Source organism: Chiloscyllium plagiosum, unplaced genomic scaffold (assembly GCF_037043375.1).
Source record: "Chiloscyllium plagiosum isolate Xiang-an unplaced genomic scaffold, Cpla_swu_hap1 HiC_scaffold_39, whole genome shotgun sequence".
Classification (NCBI taxonomy): domain Eukaryota; kingdom Metazoa; phylum Chordata; class Chondrichthyes; order Orectolobiformes; family Hemiscylliidae; genus Chiloscyllium; species Chiloscyllium plagiosum.
The window spans coordinates 31,350,451-31,368,158 of NW_028270177.1; the positions used below are offsets into that span (position 1 = coordinate 31,350,451).

At 41.7% G+C, this 17,708-nt stretch overlaps 1 protein-coding gene across 3 annotated transcripts in view; it reads right to left on the bottom strand.

Moving 5' to 3' along the window:
• Nucleotides 1-2,134: 2,134 nt before the first annotated feature.
• rasef2 (RAS and EF-hand domain containing 2) overlaps nt 2,135-17,708 on the bottom strand; it is an 82,555-nt gene continuing 66,981 nt past the window's right edge. For 2 of the 3 annotated variants that reach the window (XM_043677575.2, XM_087981169.1), the window contains exons 12-17: nt 16,061-16,205; nt 14,233-14,314; nt 13,291-13,405; nt 5,081-5,200; nt 3,800-3,876; nt 2,135-2,638 (exon numbers count right to left, since the gene is read on the bottom strand). In XM_043677575.2, the coding sequence (XP_043533510.1) occupies nt 2,536-2,638; nt 3,800-3,876; nt 5,081-5,200; nt 13,291-13,405; nt 14,233-14,314; nt 16,061-16,205 (642 nt within the window). In that variant the 3' untranslated portion in view covers nt 2,135-2,535. Of the gene's footprint in view, nt 2,639-3,799; nt 3,877-5,080; nt 5,201-13,290; nt 13,406-14,226; nt 14,315-16,060; nt 16,206-17,708 lie in introns of those variants that run through there. The other variant, XR_015753736.1, reaches the window with a different exon arrangement.

The following is a 17,708-nucleotide window of genomic DNA, read 5'->3' on the forward strand; positions in this document are numbered from 1 at the left end:
GTTAATAAGAGATGAAATGAGGACAGTTGAGATAGATAAGTGAGAGAAGACACTGGTAGGAGTAGTGAATAGACCTCCCAAGTAGTACCCAGCCTGGAGGCAAGGGTATAATAGGAGCCTGTGAAGAGAAGAACAGCAATAATGGATGACCTTACACCTCAGCCTGATTGACCCAATCAAATTGGAAAGGGTAGCTAAGACTATAAATTCAGAGTAATGTGTCAAAGAACTAACCAGGGAACTAGCTGTCCTGGATTTGGTAATGGGTAATAAAGCAGGTTTAATAAATGACAAGTAAAAGATGACTCTTGTGCTTAACATGATAGAATTTATAGTACGGTTTAGGTGTGAGACAGGTTGGAAAGAAGAGAGTTTAATTTTGCTAAAAGGGAATTTCTATCCTCGTTTGATTGTGTTAGCTCACAGACTGAACAGATAGCAGGAAAGACAGTAAACAAGCACTGGCAGACATTTAAGCAGATAATTCATGACTCTGCAAAAATAGGGAACAAGGATTGTAAGAGAGGGATAAACCAACCATAGTAAACAAAGGAAGTTGAGAATATAAAGTGGAAAAAAAAACATATCAGAAGACAAAAGTCAGTGATAGCCCCCAAAGACTGGGATAAATTGAGAATCCAGCAAAGGAGAACTAAAAAGATGATAAGAGAAAATAAACTGAGGGTAAAGTAAAGTAGTGAGGAATACAAGAACTGAAAGTCCTTAAAATAGGAAGAGAAATCAAAGTTCATTAGAAACAAGGGGGTAATGGCCTTTTGGCATTGGCAACCTGTGCCCAGTGAGATTCCAGATAATATATATTCAAGACTTGGAGGAAGTAAGTAAAATGTATTGAAACCAGTTTTGCAGATGACTCAAAAACAACAAGGTGCCAGGGTGGGGGTACAAACAGTTTGGAAAGTTATTGATAATTTGACTGATCAAGAATTTGCAAATGGAGTACAATGTGGGAAAATGTGAAGTTCATTTTGGAAGAGAAATAGGAGTATTATTTAAATGGGGATGAACTGCAGAAATTTGCAACACAAAAGGGACTTGTACACAAAACACAAAGCTAGCTCACAGGTGCAGCAGGTAACCAGGAAGGCTGTATAAGGTGCTGGTAAGACCATGCCATCTTATTTAAAGAAAACTGTTATTTCATTGGAGGCAGTTAAGAGAAGGTTCACTAGGATGATCTCTGGTATGGAGGGATCCTGACATCCCTGTTGTATTTATTAACTTAACAGACTTTGGCTGGAACAAACCATCTTGCTACACTGTGTTCTAGGTGTGATAGCTCTTCAATTCCAGCAGATGGAACCAGTCAGTCAGTTAAATCAGCAAGTTTGCAGATGGATGAAGCAAAAACGAAAGCCCTGTAGACAAAAAGATTCCTGGCCATAGAAAACACTGGTTTAAAATATGCTGGTCACTAGGCCAATGCAACCCACTCAAATTCTTAATAACGAAAGTCTGTTCTCAGCAGATATGAGCACTTGACCATTGGAGAGTAAGGTGCACTGCTTTTGGGTTGTCATAACTGAAGATCACACAGGAAAAATGCTATTACTTCAAAGTGAAAGGGTGGTCCTCACCATATCCAAGAGTTTAATTCCTTGCAGTGTTCCCAAGTCTGCATTGTACAGTAACTAGATTGATCATTTTTTAAAAGTATCCTGGGTCTAGTCAAGAATGATAGATACTTGGTTTATAGATACAAAGAACAGTTACCTGGGATGAAGCCAAGCAGTAATCCTGTGGAGGAAGATATAGTGGAACATGAAATCAGTAAATTTTCAGGAAAAATTGACTTTTATCTCTGCGGAGTTAAAGATTGAGAAAGAAGAAAGTTTGAAAAATGTCAAATTTTAAAAAAAGCACATTGACCTGGACCCAATATACCAATCACTGCAGCGGACAGCTGGAACGGACAACCGGAAGCGGAAGGTACAAACCACTATAAATGCCGGAGGAAACAACGCAGAAGCGCTTCACAGGAGGCTCTCAAGCACTGAGGATATCACCTAGACAAGGGACAAAAAGTCTGCAACACAAATTTCCAGCTCGGCGAACAGAACCACAACAACGAGCACCCGAGCTACAAATCTTCTCCCAAATTTTGACAAAAAAATGGTTTACTGTAATTCATTTTATTTCAGTTTCTAACCCAAAAGCTTTTACTGAATAAATGTCATTTCAAAAAAACAAACTCCTTCATTTTACAAAACTTATTTTTACATTCCTTGCACGTTATTTTTAAAGTGTCATTTACATATCAAGGTAAAATCTATCACAAAATAGAACGGGTAACACTTGTTCCTCAGCTCAAAAATATACATTTCAACCTATATACCATCAAAAATATACAGTGTTAGCCATTTAGTGGCCATTAAACAGATGCTCTCAAATGAGAGTAAAATTTTGCCAAAAGGAAAGATGCGTTATAGCGTATTGTGAGCAAACATCACAAATCCCATGAATTATCTGCGTCTTAGAGGACAGTGAACAATGACAATCCAAGGATTTCTAGTCTTATGTTTTGCAGCAGTTGTTCAGTGCCTTTTTCCCATCTGCTGCTATTAGCTTTGTCACTGGCTGAACACTGTCCCTGATGTTTGCATTCTTCTTGGCTTCTCTGCACAAGGGAGAAATGAACACAAATTATGTTTATGTATGCACTGTACAGACATCAAGTTTATCCCAATGATTTGTGTTTCAGTTAGAGATTAATTAGTGCTACTGAACATGGTTTTGGCACAAACATTTGTACTAGGTATGTCTGGTTATCTGATGCATACAGGGGTCTATTGTGGTTTTGTTCTTGTTGGCCAGAGATGGGTTTTCATGCTTCAGCTATTTTGATTTGGCAACAAGGCGTGGATTCAGATTTCAGTTGCTACAGCCTGTATGCAACACTCGAAGTTGATCTACAGATTTTCCCTCTGCCCAAGAGGCAGCACCCATCCTCATGGTGTAACAGAGTTACCTGCAACTCATCAGGGTGTCCCATTAAATCCCTCAGGAACTTGAAATCAGTCTTAACATCCTTCATTTTCTCAGTCCTAATTTGTCAACTCACCCCTGCAGTCAAGATTTCCATTTCCGATTGCTAGCCAGTGAGTGCAGACACTACACAAGACTTGGTTATGAATGTCACTGATTAACATACCTCACTCTTGAATAGTAGCTGCAAGAGCAAGGCACCACAAGACCAAAAAGATTAAGTAGTGAATCCCAGTGACACTTGTTCAGTACAACTTCTGTTTTAATAACTATTACCAGGATAACTATGACAATTCCATTATTTTCTGGACCTTTTCCCCACTCCAGGAATTTGTGCATAGATGTCTCAGTAATGGAACATTTCTCAACACAGGGATTATCTTAACACCAAAAGCTCCAATTTTAATCAAAACAGTGATTAATCAGACATAATGCAGAAGCAAATTACTGCAGATGATGGAACTGTACTGAACAAAACCATGCTGGGAATCAGAGGGTCAGGCAACATCTATGGAGACAGAGTCATGGAGACTCGAAACATTAGCTTGCTCTCTCCACAGATGCTACTTGATCCTCCAATTTCCAGCATCATTGTTTGTTTGGAAGTAATGCAGATAGATTGCAAAAGTTCTTCATGTAATCCAGAGACCAGGATAAAGAATGATCTGTAAAGAAAGTCCTTCCTCTTTCATTAAGTGGTTTTGTGTTGTTACCCAAGTAATTGCAGCAGTTAGAATAGACTCATTCGGTTTACTTTAATACTGTACAACTGTACAGTTAGAAGTGAACTTACCTGGCCAAATGCAGAACAGCCTCCACCACATTGGTCCCATCTTTAGCACTTGTTTCACAGAATAATGCATTGTAGGTCTAGACAAAGACACAATTGTTACAGGAGAAAGTGAGGACTGCAGATGCTGGAGATCAGAGCTTAAAAATGTGTTGCTGGAAAAGCGCAGGTCAGGCAGCATCCGGGGAGAAGGAGAATCGACGTTTCGGGCAGAAGCCCAAAATGTCGATTCTCCTTCTCCTTGGATGCTGCCTGACCTGCTGCGCTTTTCCAGCAACACATTTTTAAACACAATTGTTATAGCACAGAAGATGAGCAGTTTATCAAGTCCATTTCTGGTCATCACAAGTGATTCAGCCATCATCTGCCCTTATCCCAAATATTCTTCAGACATTCAGCCTATTTTCTTTTGTAAACCACATTTGAATCACCATCATTCGGATTGGCACTGTTTCACACTGAATTGCTCGCATCCAAAGTGTTCTCATGTCACCATCATTTCTTCTGCCAATTACTCTAGATCAGTCCCCTCTGGTTTAGGAGCTTTCTGGCCACCAAGCCAGCAATGATTCCTATTTATTTCCGCTATATATTGCTTATATGTAGATTTCTATTACTCTGATCGCCTCTTATTTGTGTATCTATCAAGATACACCTTAAATGCTGATAATGCGCCTACTTCCCCCCACTTGCACTGGTAGTGCATTCCAGGCATCCACCACCCTCAATGAAAAATTTTCCCTGCACTTCACCCCTAAACTCCCCCCACCTGTGTCCTCTTGTAAATGAGCTTTCCACCCCCACCTATCCAGATTCTCTTATCTGAATTTTGAATGTCAAACTTGACTACTATCAAATGTTCACTCATCCCTAAGGAGAACAGCCCCAGCTTCTCCAATTTGTCATTTTAACTAAAGTCCCTCACCCATATATCCATTCTCTATTTTCTCTACCCTCTCAGAAACCTTGCCATTCTTCCTAAAAATGTGGTGCCTGGAACTGGACAACTGGTTAACTTGGATTTATTTACATACAGGTTAATCTACAAATTACATCACAACAACCACTAAAGAAAGATTAACTCAATGTAATACCCACACTGCTGGACACACGTGTGCGGAAAGGCCATATGCTCATTGTAGTAACATTGAAAACGAACTTAATCATTTACCTGAAAAATTGTTCTATATTAGTGTCACTTTGTTTGGAAAAGCAGCTTTTATATAAATTTCACTTCTGGTTTGTATTAATGACAATATATATTTATATCACAATAGATCTCACCATAGCTAATTTCTCTCCATGGGCAGTCAGCACAGTGCCACGCTGTGTATGAGGCATTTCATCTCTCAAATCTATTTTGTTCCCAATTAAGATAATTGGTGTTGGGAAGTCAGTAGAACTCTGAAAAACACATTCATTCATTGTTAACTTTGAACTTTTTGCATCCCATATATAATGAAGCCTGCATATTGGGGAAACAGTCACGAGCAGTCTATTTTGGTATTTTTTATTTTGTGTGTTTTAAGTCAACGGGGAGTTCTTTACCTAAAAGGGGTATCTGAGAAGCTACTCATTCTGGAGATGGAGTTGTATCTATTCCACAGATAGAACAGTTTGTCCAATACTATAGATGCAAGGAAAAAAAACAGCTCCCTATTCCACAAAAACAATTTGTGTCACAGAACTCACTGTTCACACTTGTTCACCTGTTTAAAAAAATACATTTGATGGCTGTCCATAATTTGAAGGGTCTATGGTTTCAGAGTGCCTCTTCCAAGTTATTTGGATTAATCAAGATTCTAGTGTCTGCTTATATAGGTTTCACAATATACAAGGTTTTTGGAAAAAGAGTTCCTGATATTGTTAAAGTCTTAGATCCCATTTAAGGAACAGATTGTAAATCATTTTGTCACGCTGGTGACAACAGCATCAAGAATATACAATACCAGCTCACCATCTTGGTTCAGGTAGAGAGTGCAATACTCCACACACCAACACACAGCAGGAGATAGGTAAGAAGTTTCAGAAAGCATACTTTAGAATATCCTGAAGATAAAATGTATGTCACAGCTCATGGATTACTTTTGTTACATAGATAAACTTACCAACCAATCTGGAGAATGTAAGGTGCCACAGACAGAAAATTTGATGAATATAATTTTCTAGCCTTGGCACAAGAGCTCTTGCCCAAGAAAGAACGTTAAAGATTCATTTTTAGACTGGAACATGCAATCTAATCTGGTATTTCTGTCAACATCCCACCTGCCTGCTCAGGTGGGCATAAAAGGATCTCAGAATCATTAGAATGAGCACATTGTGAAAGCAGTGTCCTTTCCCTGTAGCCCTGCAAATATTTTCCCTTCAGCTGTTTAACCAATTCCCATTCAAAACTACTCTTGAATCTGCATCAGAGGTACAATCAGGATTCTAAACAGGCTTTTCTTTATGTCGCCTTTAGTTCTCAGTCCATGTCTTGGTCTACACCTGCTAGTTTTCAATGAAGGGGCATTGGAGTGAAGGTTCACTGTACCCTCATTGGACATCTAATACACACCCTCTGCCACCCGAGTTTCTAAAGAGAGAGCAGAAACGGACCTTTCACTTCTACTGTTGGGTATCCAGGCAAACTGCACTGTGCTTTATATCATCCAACTCAGACTAAAAACTTTGAAACAGAAAAGTGGGACCCTGGAAGCTTTCTCCGCTGGTATATGACCTTTAACACAGCAGCAGCAGCACTCAGAGTCAGATGTTCCATGCCGACCAGATATTCCAACCCAATCTAGTTCCACTGCCAGCACCCGGCCCATATCCCTCCAAACCCTTCCTATTCATAAACCCATCCAAATGCCTTTTAAAAATGTTACCATTGTACTAGCCTCCACCACTTCCTCTGGCAGCTCATTCCATACAAGCACCACCCTGTATGAAAAAGTTGCCTCTTAGGTCTCTCATCCTAAACCTATGCCCCCTAGTTATGGACTCCCCCACCCCAGGGAAATAACTTTGTATATTTATCTTATCCATGCCCCTCATGATTTAGTAAACCCCTACAAGGTTACCCCTCAGCCTCCAACGCTCCTGGGAAAACAGCCCCAGTCTATTCAGCATTTCCCTTTAGCTTAAATCTTCCAACCTTGGCGACATCCTAGTAAGTCTTGTAAAAATGGATTATCCTTTCTGACCTGTCTGTATCTTTTGCATGTCTGAACATCCCATACTTTCTGTCCAGCTCCCACCTAATCCCATTCAGCTAAAGGACAGCAACCATAGCCTCTCCAATCTATCTAGCCATGTAACTAAAGAATCCTATGGTTTTCCACAATCTCCAAAGCGTTCACATCTTTCCTGAAGTGTCAAGGAATCAGACCAATCTTAGATTATAAACAGAATTAGTGGTCACCATGATGCTGTTGCTAATGTTTCATGCTTCTACTTACAGAACCCAAGAATGGAATAAATCTTTTTTTAAAAAACAAAGTATTTCTTAACTTGCTGAAAATGTGTTACTGGAAAAGCGCAGCAGGTCAGGCAGCATCGAAGGAACAGGAGAATCGACGTTTCGGGCATAAGCCCTTCTTCAGGAATGAGGAAAATGTGTCCAGCAGGCTAAGATAAAAGATAGGGAGGAGGGACTTGGTGGAGGGGCTTTGGAAATGCGATAGGTGGAGGGAGGTCAAGGTGAGGGTGATAGGCCAGAGTGGGGTGGGGGCGGAGAGGTCAGGAAGATGATTGCAGGTTAGGAAGGCGGTGCTGAGTTCGAGGGATTTGACTGACACAAGGTGGGGGGAGGGGAAATGAGGAAACTGGAGAAATCTGAGTTCATCCCTTGTGGTTGGAGGGTTCCCAGGCAGAAGATGAGGCGCTCTTCCTCCAACCGTCGTGTTGCCATGGTCTGGCGATGGAGGAGTCCAAGGACCTGCATGTCCTTGGTGGAGTGGGAGGGGGAGTTAAAGTGTTGGGCTACAGGGTGGTTGGGTTGGTTGGTCCGGGTGTCCCAGAGGTGTTCTCTGAAACATTCCGCAAGTAGGAGGCCTGTCTCCCCAATATAGAGGAGGCCACATCGGGTGCAGCGGATGCAATACCACCTCCCACCTTTTCCTCCGCTACATTGATGACTGTATTGGCGCTGCCTCGTGCTCCCACGAGGTGGTTGAACAGTTCATCCACTTTACCAACACCTTCCCACCCTGACCTCAAATTCACCTGGACCGTCTCAGACTCCTCCCTCCCCTTCCTAGACCTTTCCATTTCTATCTCGGGTGACCGAATCGACACGGACATCTACTATAAACCGACCGACCGACTCCCACAGCTACCTAGACTACACCTCCTCCCACCCTGCCCCCTATAAAAATGCCATCCTATATTCCCAATTCCTTCGTCTCCGCCGCATCTGCTCCCAGGAGGACCAGTTCCAAAACCATACAACCCAGATGGCCTCCTCCTTCAAGGACCGCAATTTCCCGCCAGACGTAGTTGACGATGCCCTCCACCGCATCTCTTCCACTTCCCGCTCCTCCGTCCTTGAACCCCGCCCCTCCAACCACCACCAGGACAGAACCCCACTGGTCCTCAACTACCACCCCACCAACCTCCACTTACAACGTATCATCCGCCGTCATTTCCGCCACCTCCAAACGGACCCCACCACCAGTGATATATTTCCCTCCTCTCCCCTATCAGCGTTCCGAAAAGACCACTCCCTCCGTGACTCCCTCGTCAGGTCCACACCCCCCACCAACCCAACCTCCACTCCTGGCACCTTTCCCTGCAACCGCAAGAAATGCAAAACTTGCGCCCACACCTCCCCCCTTACTTCCCTCCAAGGCCCCAAGGGACACTTCCATATCCGCCACAAATTCACCTGCACCTCCACACACACCATCTATTGCATCCGCTGCACCCGATGTGGCCTCCTCTATATTGGGGAGACAGGCCGCCTACTTGCGGAACGTTTCAGAGAACACCTCTGGGACACCCGGACCAACCAACCCAACCACCCCGTGGCTCAACACTTCAACTTGCCCTCCCACTCCACCAAGGACATGCAGGTCCTTGGACTCCTCCATCGCCAGACCATGGCAACACGACGGTTGGAGGAAGAGCGCCCCATCTTCTGCCTGGGAACCCTCCAACCACAAGGGATGAACTCAGATTTCTCCAGTTTCCTCAGTTCCCCTCCCCCCACCTTGTCTCAGTCAAATCCCTCGAACTCAGCACTGCCTTCCTAACCTGCAATCATCTTCCTGACCTCTCCGCCCCCACCCCACTCTGGCCTATCACCCTCACCTTGACCTCCCTCCACCTATCACATTTCCAAAGCCCCTCCCCCAAGTCCCTCCTCCCTACCTTTTATCTTAGCCTGCTGGACACACTTTCCTCATCCCTGAAGAAGGGCTTATGCCCGAAACGTCGATTCTCCTGTTCCTTGGATGCTGCCTGACCTGCTGCGCTTTTCCAGCAACACATTTTCAGCTCGGATCTCCAGCATCTGCAGCCCTCACTTTCTCTCATTTATTTCTTAACTTGCCCTATCTTCAATAATTTGTGCACATGTACTCCAGGCCTCTGCTCCATCGTGTTTAGAAGGGCACCTTTTATTGTGTTGCCCCTGTTCACCCACTCTACAAAATTCATTCGGTTGCATTGCCATACACCAAATTTCAGTCTATGTTCCCTGAAAAGTGCTCATCAACCTTCTCTCAGTTCACGAGATACAAGTTTAATGTCATCTATAAATTTTACAATTGTGAACGTGCATACGAGACCAAGTTGCTGTTATATTAAGAGAAACAGTAATTCATGTACCAACCACTTCAGAAGCCTCCAGCCCAAACACAAACTTAGTCACGTTGCTGTTCTTCAGCCCTTTTATTCACCAGGATTTAAAGCTGCAGGCAACCTCATTAAATAAGATTTCTCAAAACACCTTTTTGGAAGTCTACGTAAACATAAGTTGTTTTGAAAGGACTGATGAGGTAATATAGCTTAAGCAAATTAGTCATATACAATTTGCCTTTAACAGGTTCAGGCTGGCTTTTTCTTAATCCAGTGTCGAGAGTGTGGCGCTGGAAAAGCATAGCCGGTCAGGCAGTATCCATGGAGCAGGCTAAAGTCCTTTATCAGGAATGAGGCTTGTGGGCCAAGGGTGCTGAGAAATAAATGGGACTTTGGGGGGGTTCGGGGGAAGAGAGAGGGGAAAGAGGGGAGGGGAGTGTGTTAGGTAGATGAAGGTGGGAGCGAAGGTTACAGGTTGGAGAGGAAGGTTACAGGTTGGAGAGGAAAGTGGATCGGATAGATGGGAAGGGAGATGGACAGGTCAAGAGGGTGGTGCACAGTTGGAAGGTTGAATCTGGGATAAAATGAGGGAAGGGGAAGTGAGGAAACTGGTGAAATCCATAATGATCCCGTGTGATTGGAGGGTCCCAAGACGGAAGAGGAGACGTTGCCCCTCCAGGCAGTGGGTGGTAAGGGTTTGGTGATAGAGGTGGCCCAGCACCTACATTCCTTGGGGGAGTGGGAAAGAGATTTAAAACATTCAGCCACGGGGCAATGGGGTTGCTTTGTGCATGTCCCAGAGATGTTCTCTGAAGTGTTCCACAAGTAAGTGTCCTACCCCCCAATGTAGAGGAGACCGTATTGGGAGCAACGGATACAGTAAAAGTAGTGTGTGGAAGTGCCAGTCCCTTCATAGTTTCCATCCGTCAGCATACTTTGATCAATTCTTGGTGGTTTATCAACATTATATACCTCCAGCCTACCTAATAATCTACTCAAATTTTAGCCCATCCAGTATGTCAACTATTCCACATCCCCACCTTCAGTATGACTTTGACAGTATCTTATTGTTGGTAAGGGCAGATACAAAAGTACTCATTTAGTACCTCTGCAATGCCCCTGTCTCAAAGGAACCCTTTTAGTTAGAGTCAGATTCATTACTCTTATTTTTACTATTCACCTTCAGAAAATGTTAAATGTCTTGTGTTGGCACTAATCTCATGGCACAATTTGAAGTACCTGGACAAAATTTCTTTCTCAAAACCAATTTGACAGGAGATTATCTGACCATTTATTTCAGTGCTGTTTAATCTTGCAGGGAGAATGGTTTAAAAAAGAAATTTATTTGCAAAATTTAACTATCGAGTACTTTGGGATATCCTAAGGATCTTGAAAGTATGATATAAATACACAACTCTCCTTTAAAAGGTCAAATATTGATTTATTTTTTAAAATAGGAATTGGTCCTAAAATGTCAAACTCCAGGTTAAAGAGAAAATCATGGAAGAGAAATCAATTTTCCATCTGGAGAACAGTTTAGGAAACTCTGGTTGTTGTCACCATACACTAATCAGTTTGATTTGTCGCTATTTGTATTGCTTTGCTTGGACAACTCTACCCTGTGGCACATGCTGTTTATATACACAGAACTATGCTGCTTCTACACTAGTAGAGTTCAGCATTGTAGAGTTCAGCATTATAGGTTCTGAAGAAACCACACACTTGGCACCCACACTGTGTAATCTGCTAGTCACCCCATTCAAAAGAGGAAGAGATAAGATAATCTCAGGACATTGAACATTTTGGAAGAATAATAGAGAATTATACAGTTACAGGATGAACAAAGGACTTGAATCATAGGGAAGCACTACAACAGACATGGGTGATTGACTAGATGAAGTAAAGGTAACATGGAAAAATGCATTTACAGAGTGCGTTGGGGGATTGATTCTTAGAGTCACATGTCGCAGAACCTACAAAGGAACAGCCTGTTTTAGATCTAGTAACGGGGTGGGATTCATAGACAGATGAGAGAGAGAGAAAAGGATCCTGTTGGGGTGGGATGTGTTTCAGTTTGATGGAGAGCAACACAGATACCCAGGGTCCTCAACTTAAATAAGGCAAATTACAGAAGTACGAACAAAACGTGCTCGAAAAATAGAAGAAGCTGAACGCCAATGAAGGATCAGTGGCAGATGTTTGCTCAGCAAAAAAAAAAAGGCTGCCTGGTCAAAAAGGAGGACAAGGAGAAGAACCATGAACCATCTGTAGTGAACAAAAGTTGGTCAAGACGACTATCCCATCAAAAACTAAGGTGTACAAAGTGACAAAAACACAAGGTAAGTCGGAGGTTACTGAAGTCTACAAAAAAAAAATAACAGTTGGCAGTACAGACTTGATGAGCTGAAGGACTTCTTCTGTACTGTATGATTCAAACTAACAAATTCCCTTGAGCGTCTTGAGCCATACAAGATGGCACAACAGCAGCTAAACCAGAATGTGGGATCCTTGGAGTTCTGAGTGTTAATCGGGAACAGAGAAATGGCAAAATATTGGTTAGGTTATCTGCTTCGGTCTTCAGTGGGAGACATTGTGAAAATCCCAAAGATATCAGATAGGCAAGGGAGGGAAAACTTTTTGTAACAATAATCAATTAGAACAGTGTGACAAATAAATGGGGCTGAATGCAGACCAAAAACAAAACAAAAAAAGAAAAAAAAAAATCACCAGAACCCGATAACCTGGAGATAAAAGAATTTAAAAGCAAGTGATTGCAGAGACAGTGAAGGCACTGGTTGGAATATTCCAGATCTCACTAGATTCTCAGAGGGTTCCAACAGATCACAAAAATCACTAACATGATGCCTGTATTCAAGAAGAGACACAAAGCAGATAACTATAGGCTAGTTAGCCCATCTGTCATTGGGAAAAATGATAATTCATTAAGAATGCATTAGCTCTTCTAAATGGCCTGCTATTTCTATCTAGTGAAAGTGAAATCATATTTAACCAACTGGCTTGAGTTCTAAGATATGAAGAAGCAGAGTTGATAAAGGAAAACTAGAAGATGTAATGCATTTGAACTTCCAAAAGACATTCAGTAATGGTACCACATAGAAGATTACTACACAAGGCAGAGCTCACAGTATTAGGGGTAATGTATTAGCATGGATTAAGTGATGGTCTTCTCAGGTGGAAATACTAACTAGGGGAGTGTCACAAGATCGGTCAGTCCTTGGGCCTCTATTAATGGACTTTTGACTTATATTTGTGACTTATATTAATAATTTGGAGGTATAATATATCCAAGTTTGCTGCTGATACAAGAGACGGGTGAGGAGGCATTTTGCAATGAGGGACAAAGAACCTGCAAGGGATATAAGTAGATTGAGTGAATGGCAAAAATACTGACATATGAAGTTTAATGTAAGAAAATGAGAGGTCATGCAATTTGATAGGGAGAATCAAACCAGAGACAGATCCACCAAGAACATGCTTAACAGTGGGACAGGTTTGAGGGTCCAAAATGGCTTTCTACAGCTGCTTTTTCTTTTACAACTACAAACAGATAATGTAATCCAAAAGGAAGCTAGACCACAGCAGTGGCTTAAGTGAATGACTATAAACTTGAAAATGCCCACTGCCATAACAGCCCAATACAAAACCGTAGGAAAGGTTGAAAAATTTTGTTAAGCAAACAAGAGATGTACCTTAATTTCATCAATCCACTCTCTGACATTAAGAAAACTAGTCTCAGAGGTCACGTCGTATAGTAATAACACACCATGTGCTTTTCGGAAGTAGGATTTGGCAATACTGCGAAACCTGACAGAAAATAAAAAGGAAGAAAAACGCCGTGGTTTACTAACAAGCATTTGAACTATATGGAAATGGGTTTCATAGTGTACAGACTCAAAACGGATCCATCCATATTGTTCACCTACAGCAAGAGGCATCATTACAAAGATGAAGTTTTTTTTTAAATTGCTAAGCTAAAGAGAGTGACAAAATAGAAGATAAAATATGGAATGAAAAGTGGTATGACTGGTTCTTAACTCTGGCTAACAAACTTGGTTAAAAAGATTAGAGGGCTTCATTTACTGGGAACAGTATATGTGCGAGATTCCTCTCCGAAGGAAAACAAAACGTTTGAGCAAAAATCAAATTCCTCCATTAAAAAGATCACACTCAAACATGATTTTTTTACCTTCACAGCAGAAACCCACAATCAACCAATCATTCCTGACAAAGTCAGTGACTCATTTTATTGGAATGAAATAGAGCAGGTTCCACACTGAAAAGTAGGGCTGGTGCAGTTTTAAACCCCATCTGTAACCTCCAGCTGGGTAGCTTACTATAGAGATTTGAGTGTTATAATTTGGAACACGTTGGTGGAACAAGTATTTTGTCACTTACTTTATGTTTGTACAAGAGCAAAGGTTTTGCATCTCTAAGATATTACTTCCCTGCATTAACTATAAGTGCATACACAGATGGACCACTTTAAACATGGCTACGGTGAGTATTCTCTGTGCAATTAACATCTAATGCTATAAAATAGAATATAATAATTGTGGGCAAGGATGCAGATTTAAATTCAGACTTATTTCAGAAAAGCCATTAAGTTTCTCACTTTAAACAGTCACCTTTACCTCTCCTGCCCAGCAGTGTCCCAAATCTGTAACGTGGCACTTTCACCATCAACCAATAACTTCTTCATTTGAAAATCAACTCCTAGAGACAAACAGATTGTATTTTAAAATAAAAATCTATGCATGCTGGAAAAATCAGAAACCGAAACTAAAACAAAAATTGCTGGAAAAAGCTCAGCAGGTCTGACAGCATCTGTTGAGAGAAAGCGGAGGTAATAAGGAGTCCAGTGACCCTCCACCAGAAGATAATATTCAACATTGGGATTAGATCTTTTGAAAGAAAAGCAGAAAACAGTTACTAAAAAGATGCATAAGACAATATTATTAATATGGTCCATATAATTGGGCGCACAGTTTTACAAGTGGAACATAGATTTGTAGCAGGTATTTCGCTCATTTAAATGATCATGGCTGATCAAAGTCAGAAATGTATTAGTTTCTATTTTAAATATACACAGACTGAATTTTAACATCTCTTTAAAAGCAGAATTCCAAAAATTCACCTCCCTCAGTTTAAAATATATTCTCCTAATCTCAGTCTTAAATGGCACTCTTATTTTTAAATGGTCCCAGCAGGTTCGAAACACTAACTCAACCACATTTACCCTATCTACCCATTTTAAGTATTATTTTGTAGGGTTCAACGAGACCACCTCATTCTTCAAAGCCCAAGAGAATACAGAGCTGAAAATGTGTTGCTGGAAAAGCGCAGCAGGTCAGGCAGCATCCAAGGAGCAGGAGAATCGACGTTTCGGGCATGAGCCCTTCTTCAGGAATTCTTCTTCAGAGAGTACAGGCCATTATCTCTCTTTACAGGACAATCCCACCATTCCAGGGACAGGTTTGGTGTACCTTGGTTGCAGCTGAAAATGTGTTGCTGGAAAAGCGCAGGTCAGGCAGCATCCAGGGAACAGGAGAATCGACATTTCGGGCATAAGCCCTTCTTTGCACTCCATCCATGCAAAGTGTATTCATTCTTAGGAAGTGGGCATCACCAGCCAGCCTTGGCCAACATTTGTTGGACATCAACAGTCACCCTCAAAACAGTGATGAGGGTACTTGCTCAGCAACAGTTCGTAACAGTTGATACAGTGGAGTAGTTAGAGTGAAGCATTAAGAGTTGCTGTGGGACTGGAGTCCCACATAAGGCAGGCAAAGACAGAAGGTTTCCTTTCCCAATGCAGTTAGGGTTTCCATGACAATAATGAGAAACTGATTGTTACTTTTACTGAGGAGTTTCTATTATTCCTATTTAAAGACATATAAACTCAATTCTCAGAAGTACTGTAGTGCGATTTTAACTCATGTCCTGCTGCATTCCTAGCACAGTGCTGGTGAACTAAACTATCCTACCCAAAAAAGGTTTAACCAACCTTGCGACCTACAACTGCTGGTTTTGCAATCCTTCAGTGACTGAACTTAGGGTCTGTTTCTGTGCTGTATGACTCTTTGGCCCAACTCATCCATACCAACCTGGTTTCCTAACCTTAACTAGTCTCATTTGCCTATGCTGGGCTCATATCCCTCTACACCTTTCCTATCCATGTACCCGATCAAACTTTGTAACTATACTTGCCTTTACCACTTCCTCTAATTTTCTCCCCTTAATAACATCTCCAAACCTCAATGCATCCTGGAACACACTCTAGTAAATAAAAATGTGTTTGGTATTGGTGGCTCACCCCTATTGCCTCTGTTCCAACACCAGTTGAGTAAATACCTGGACTGTTGCTTTCAAACAAAAAAGGTTCGAGAATGCAAGGCAGTTCACTTAAAACAGTCACATTAAAACAACAAAATCAGGCATTACAAAAGATAAATCTCTTACCTAAGGTGGTAGGAATATGCCCTTTAAACTCATTCATACACAGACGCAATAAAAAGCTGGATTTCCCCGAACCAGCATCCCCAGCAAGGACAAGTCTGTAGAGTGGGCCATCGGGTTTGGAGTTCTCTACTGCATTACCCGTGTTCTGAAAAGACAAACAACACATTCTTTGATAAAAATGCACAAATCTAAATTCTTTTTAGTATTCCTTTTGCGAAGTTTATAGTCCTGATTCATCAGAATAACTAATATCAGAATTCGATTCAACTGAACTCAATCACTGAATTACCTCTATTAAAAAAAAGGAAGCTAAAATTTCAATGAGAATGTCAGAGATTAGGTAAGGAATCCAACACAATTAACTGCTGGTCTGTTAATTTCTCCAATTGATCATGATCCCCTGACTTTGTGTGGGGGATGAAATATGGATGTGTCACAGGTTGTGTGTTATGGTGCACGTGCAGGGATACAGGCAGATGCATCAGTAGCAGGATGATCTGCTCAGTTAATTTTACATGACAAAAAGGTAGTGTCATACATCACGCATATACAACAACTTGTATTTAAATGTAGTAAAAATGTTCCCAGGAACTCCCAAAGGTTAACAGTCTGGAAATGAATAAGTGATTTTGTACACGGGGAATTTTCTCCCCTCCTTAGAGATGGTCAGAGTGGTAAAAGGGGGAAGATATTGGACCAGTTGAGCCAAGAGTCACTTAGAGTCATAGAGATGTACAGCATGGAAACAGACCCTTCGGTCCACCCCGTCCATGCCGACCAGATATCCCAACCCAATCTAGTCCCACTTGCCAGCACCCGGCCCATATCCCTCCAAACCCTTCCTATTCATATACCCATTCAGAGGTCTTTTAAAATGTTGCAATTGTACCAGCCTTCACCACCCTCTGTGTGAAAACCTCTTCCTGCCACTTCACCAATTAGGTTCTGGACAACAAGGCTCAACCCACCCTCAATTAAGGAAGTTTAGTGGTTAACTAATGGCCATCTTCTCCTAATCAGCTGTCTTTCTAACTGGCAATATAAACACGTAGCTTTCTTTGACAACTTTCTCCTCCCACCTAAGGCACAGCCCCACATTCATCATACACCCTCTTGTACCTTAGAGTGCTGTTACTTTGGAGGCTTGTCACAAGTAAGCGTCAGTCATTCAGTCAAAGCAGTAATAAAAGCCATGACCCGCCAACATCCACAACCTGAAGTTTCCATATCAGGAGTGGGGAGAGACAGAGAGCAATTAGAATATCCTGGTCAGCACCCCTAAATCAGCACTAAAATGGATCAACCCTGACCCTTTCCCAAGATAAACAATTATCTACTGCCTGGATCAACACACACTTGGGGAAAGGTTGAGCAAACACTTACACCACATATTGTTGGCATCGAGTGTCTAACCAGTTCTGCCTGCTGGTTTACCATGCAGTCACCTTTCTATTCAAGAGAAGATTTACCACACTTCTTAATTTGGGCACATTCAAATTGCCGACCTAGTTTGAATATTGCCCATCAACATGAAAGCACAGAATTGCTGCATTCCCAGAAATATTCAAGTATTACTTATACATTAAGTACATGCACCAAAGCATCAACCTGGAACTGGTTAGTGAGTCTCAGGCTGTTCCAATCTGTC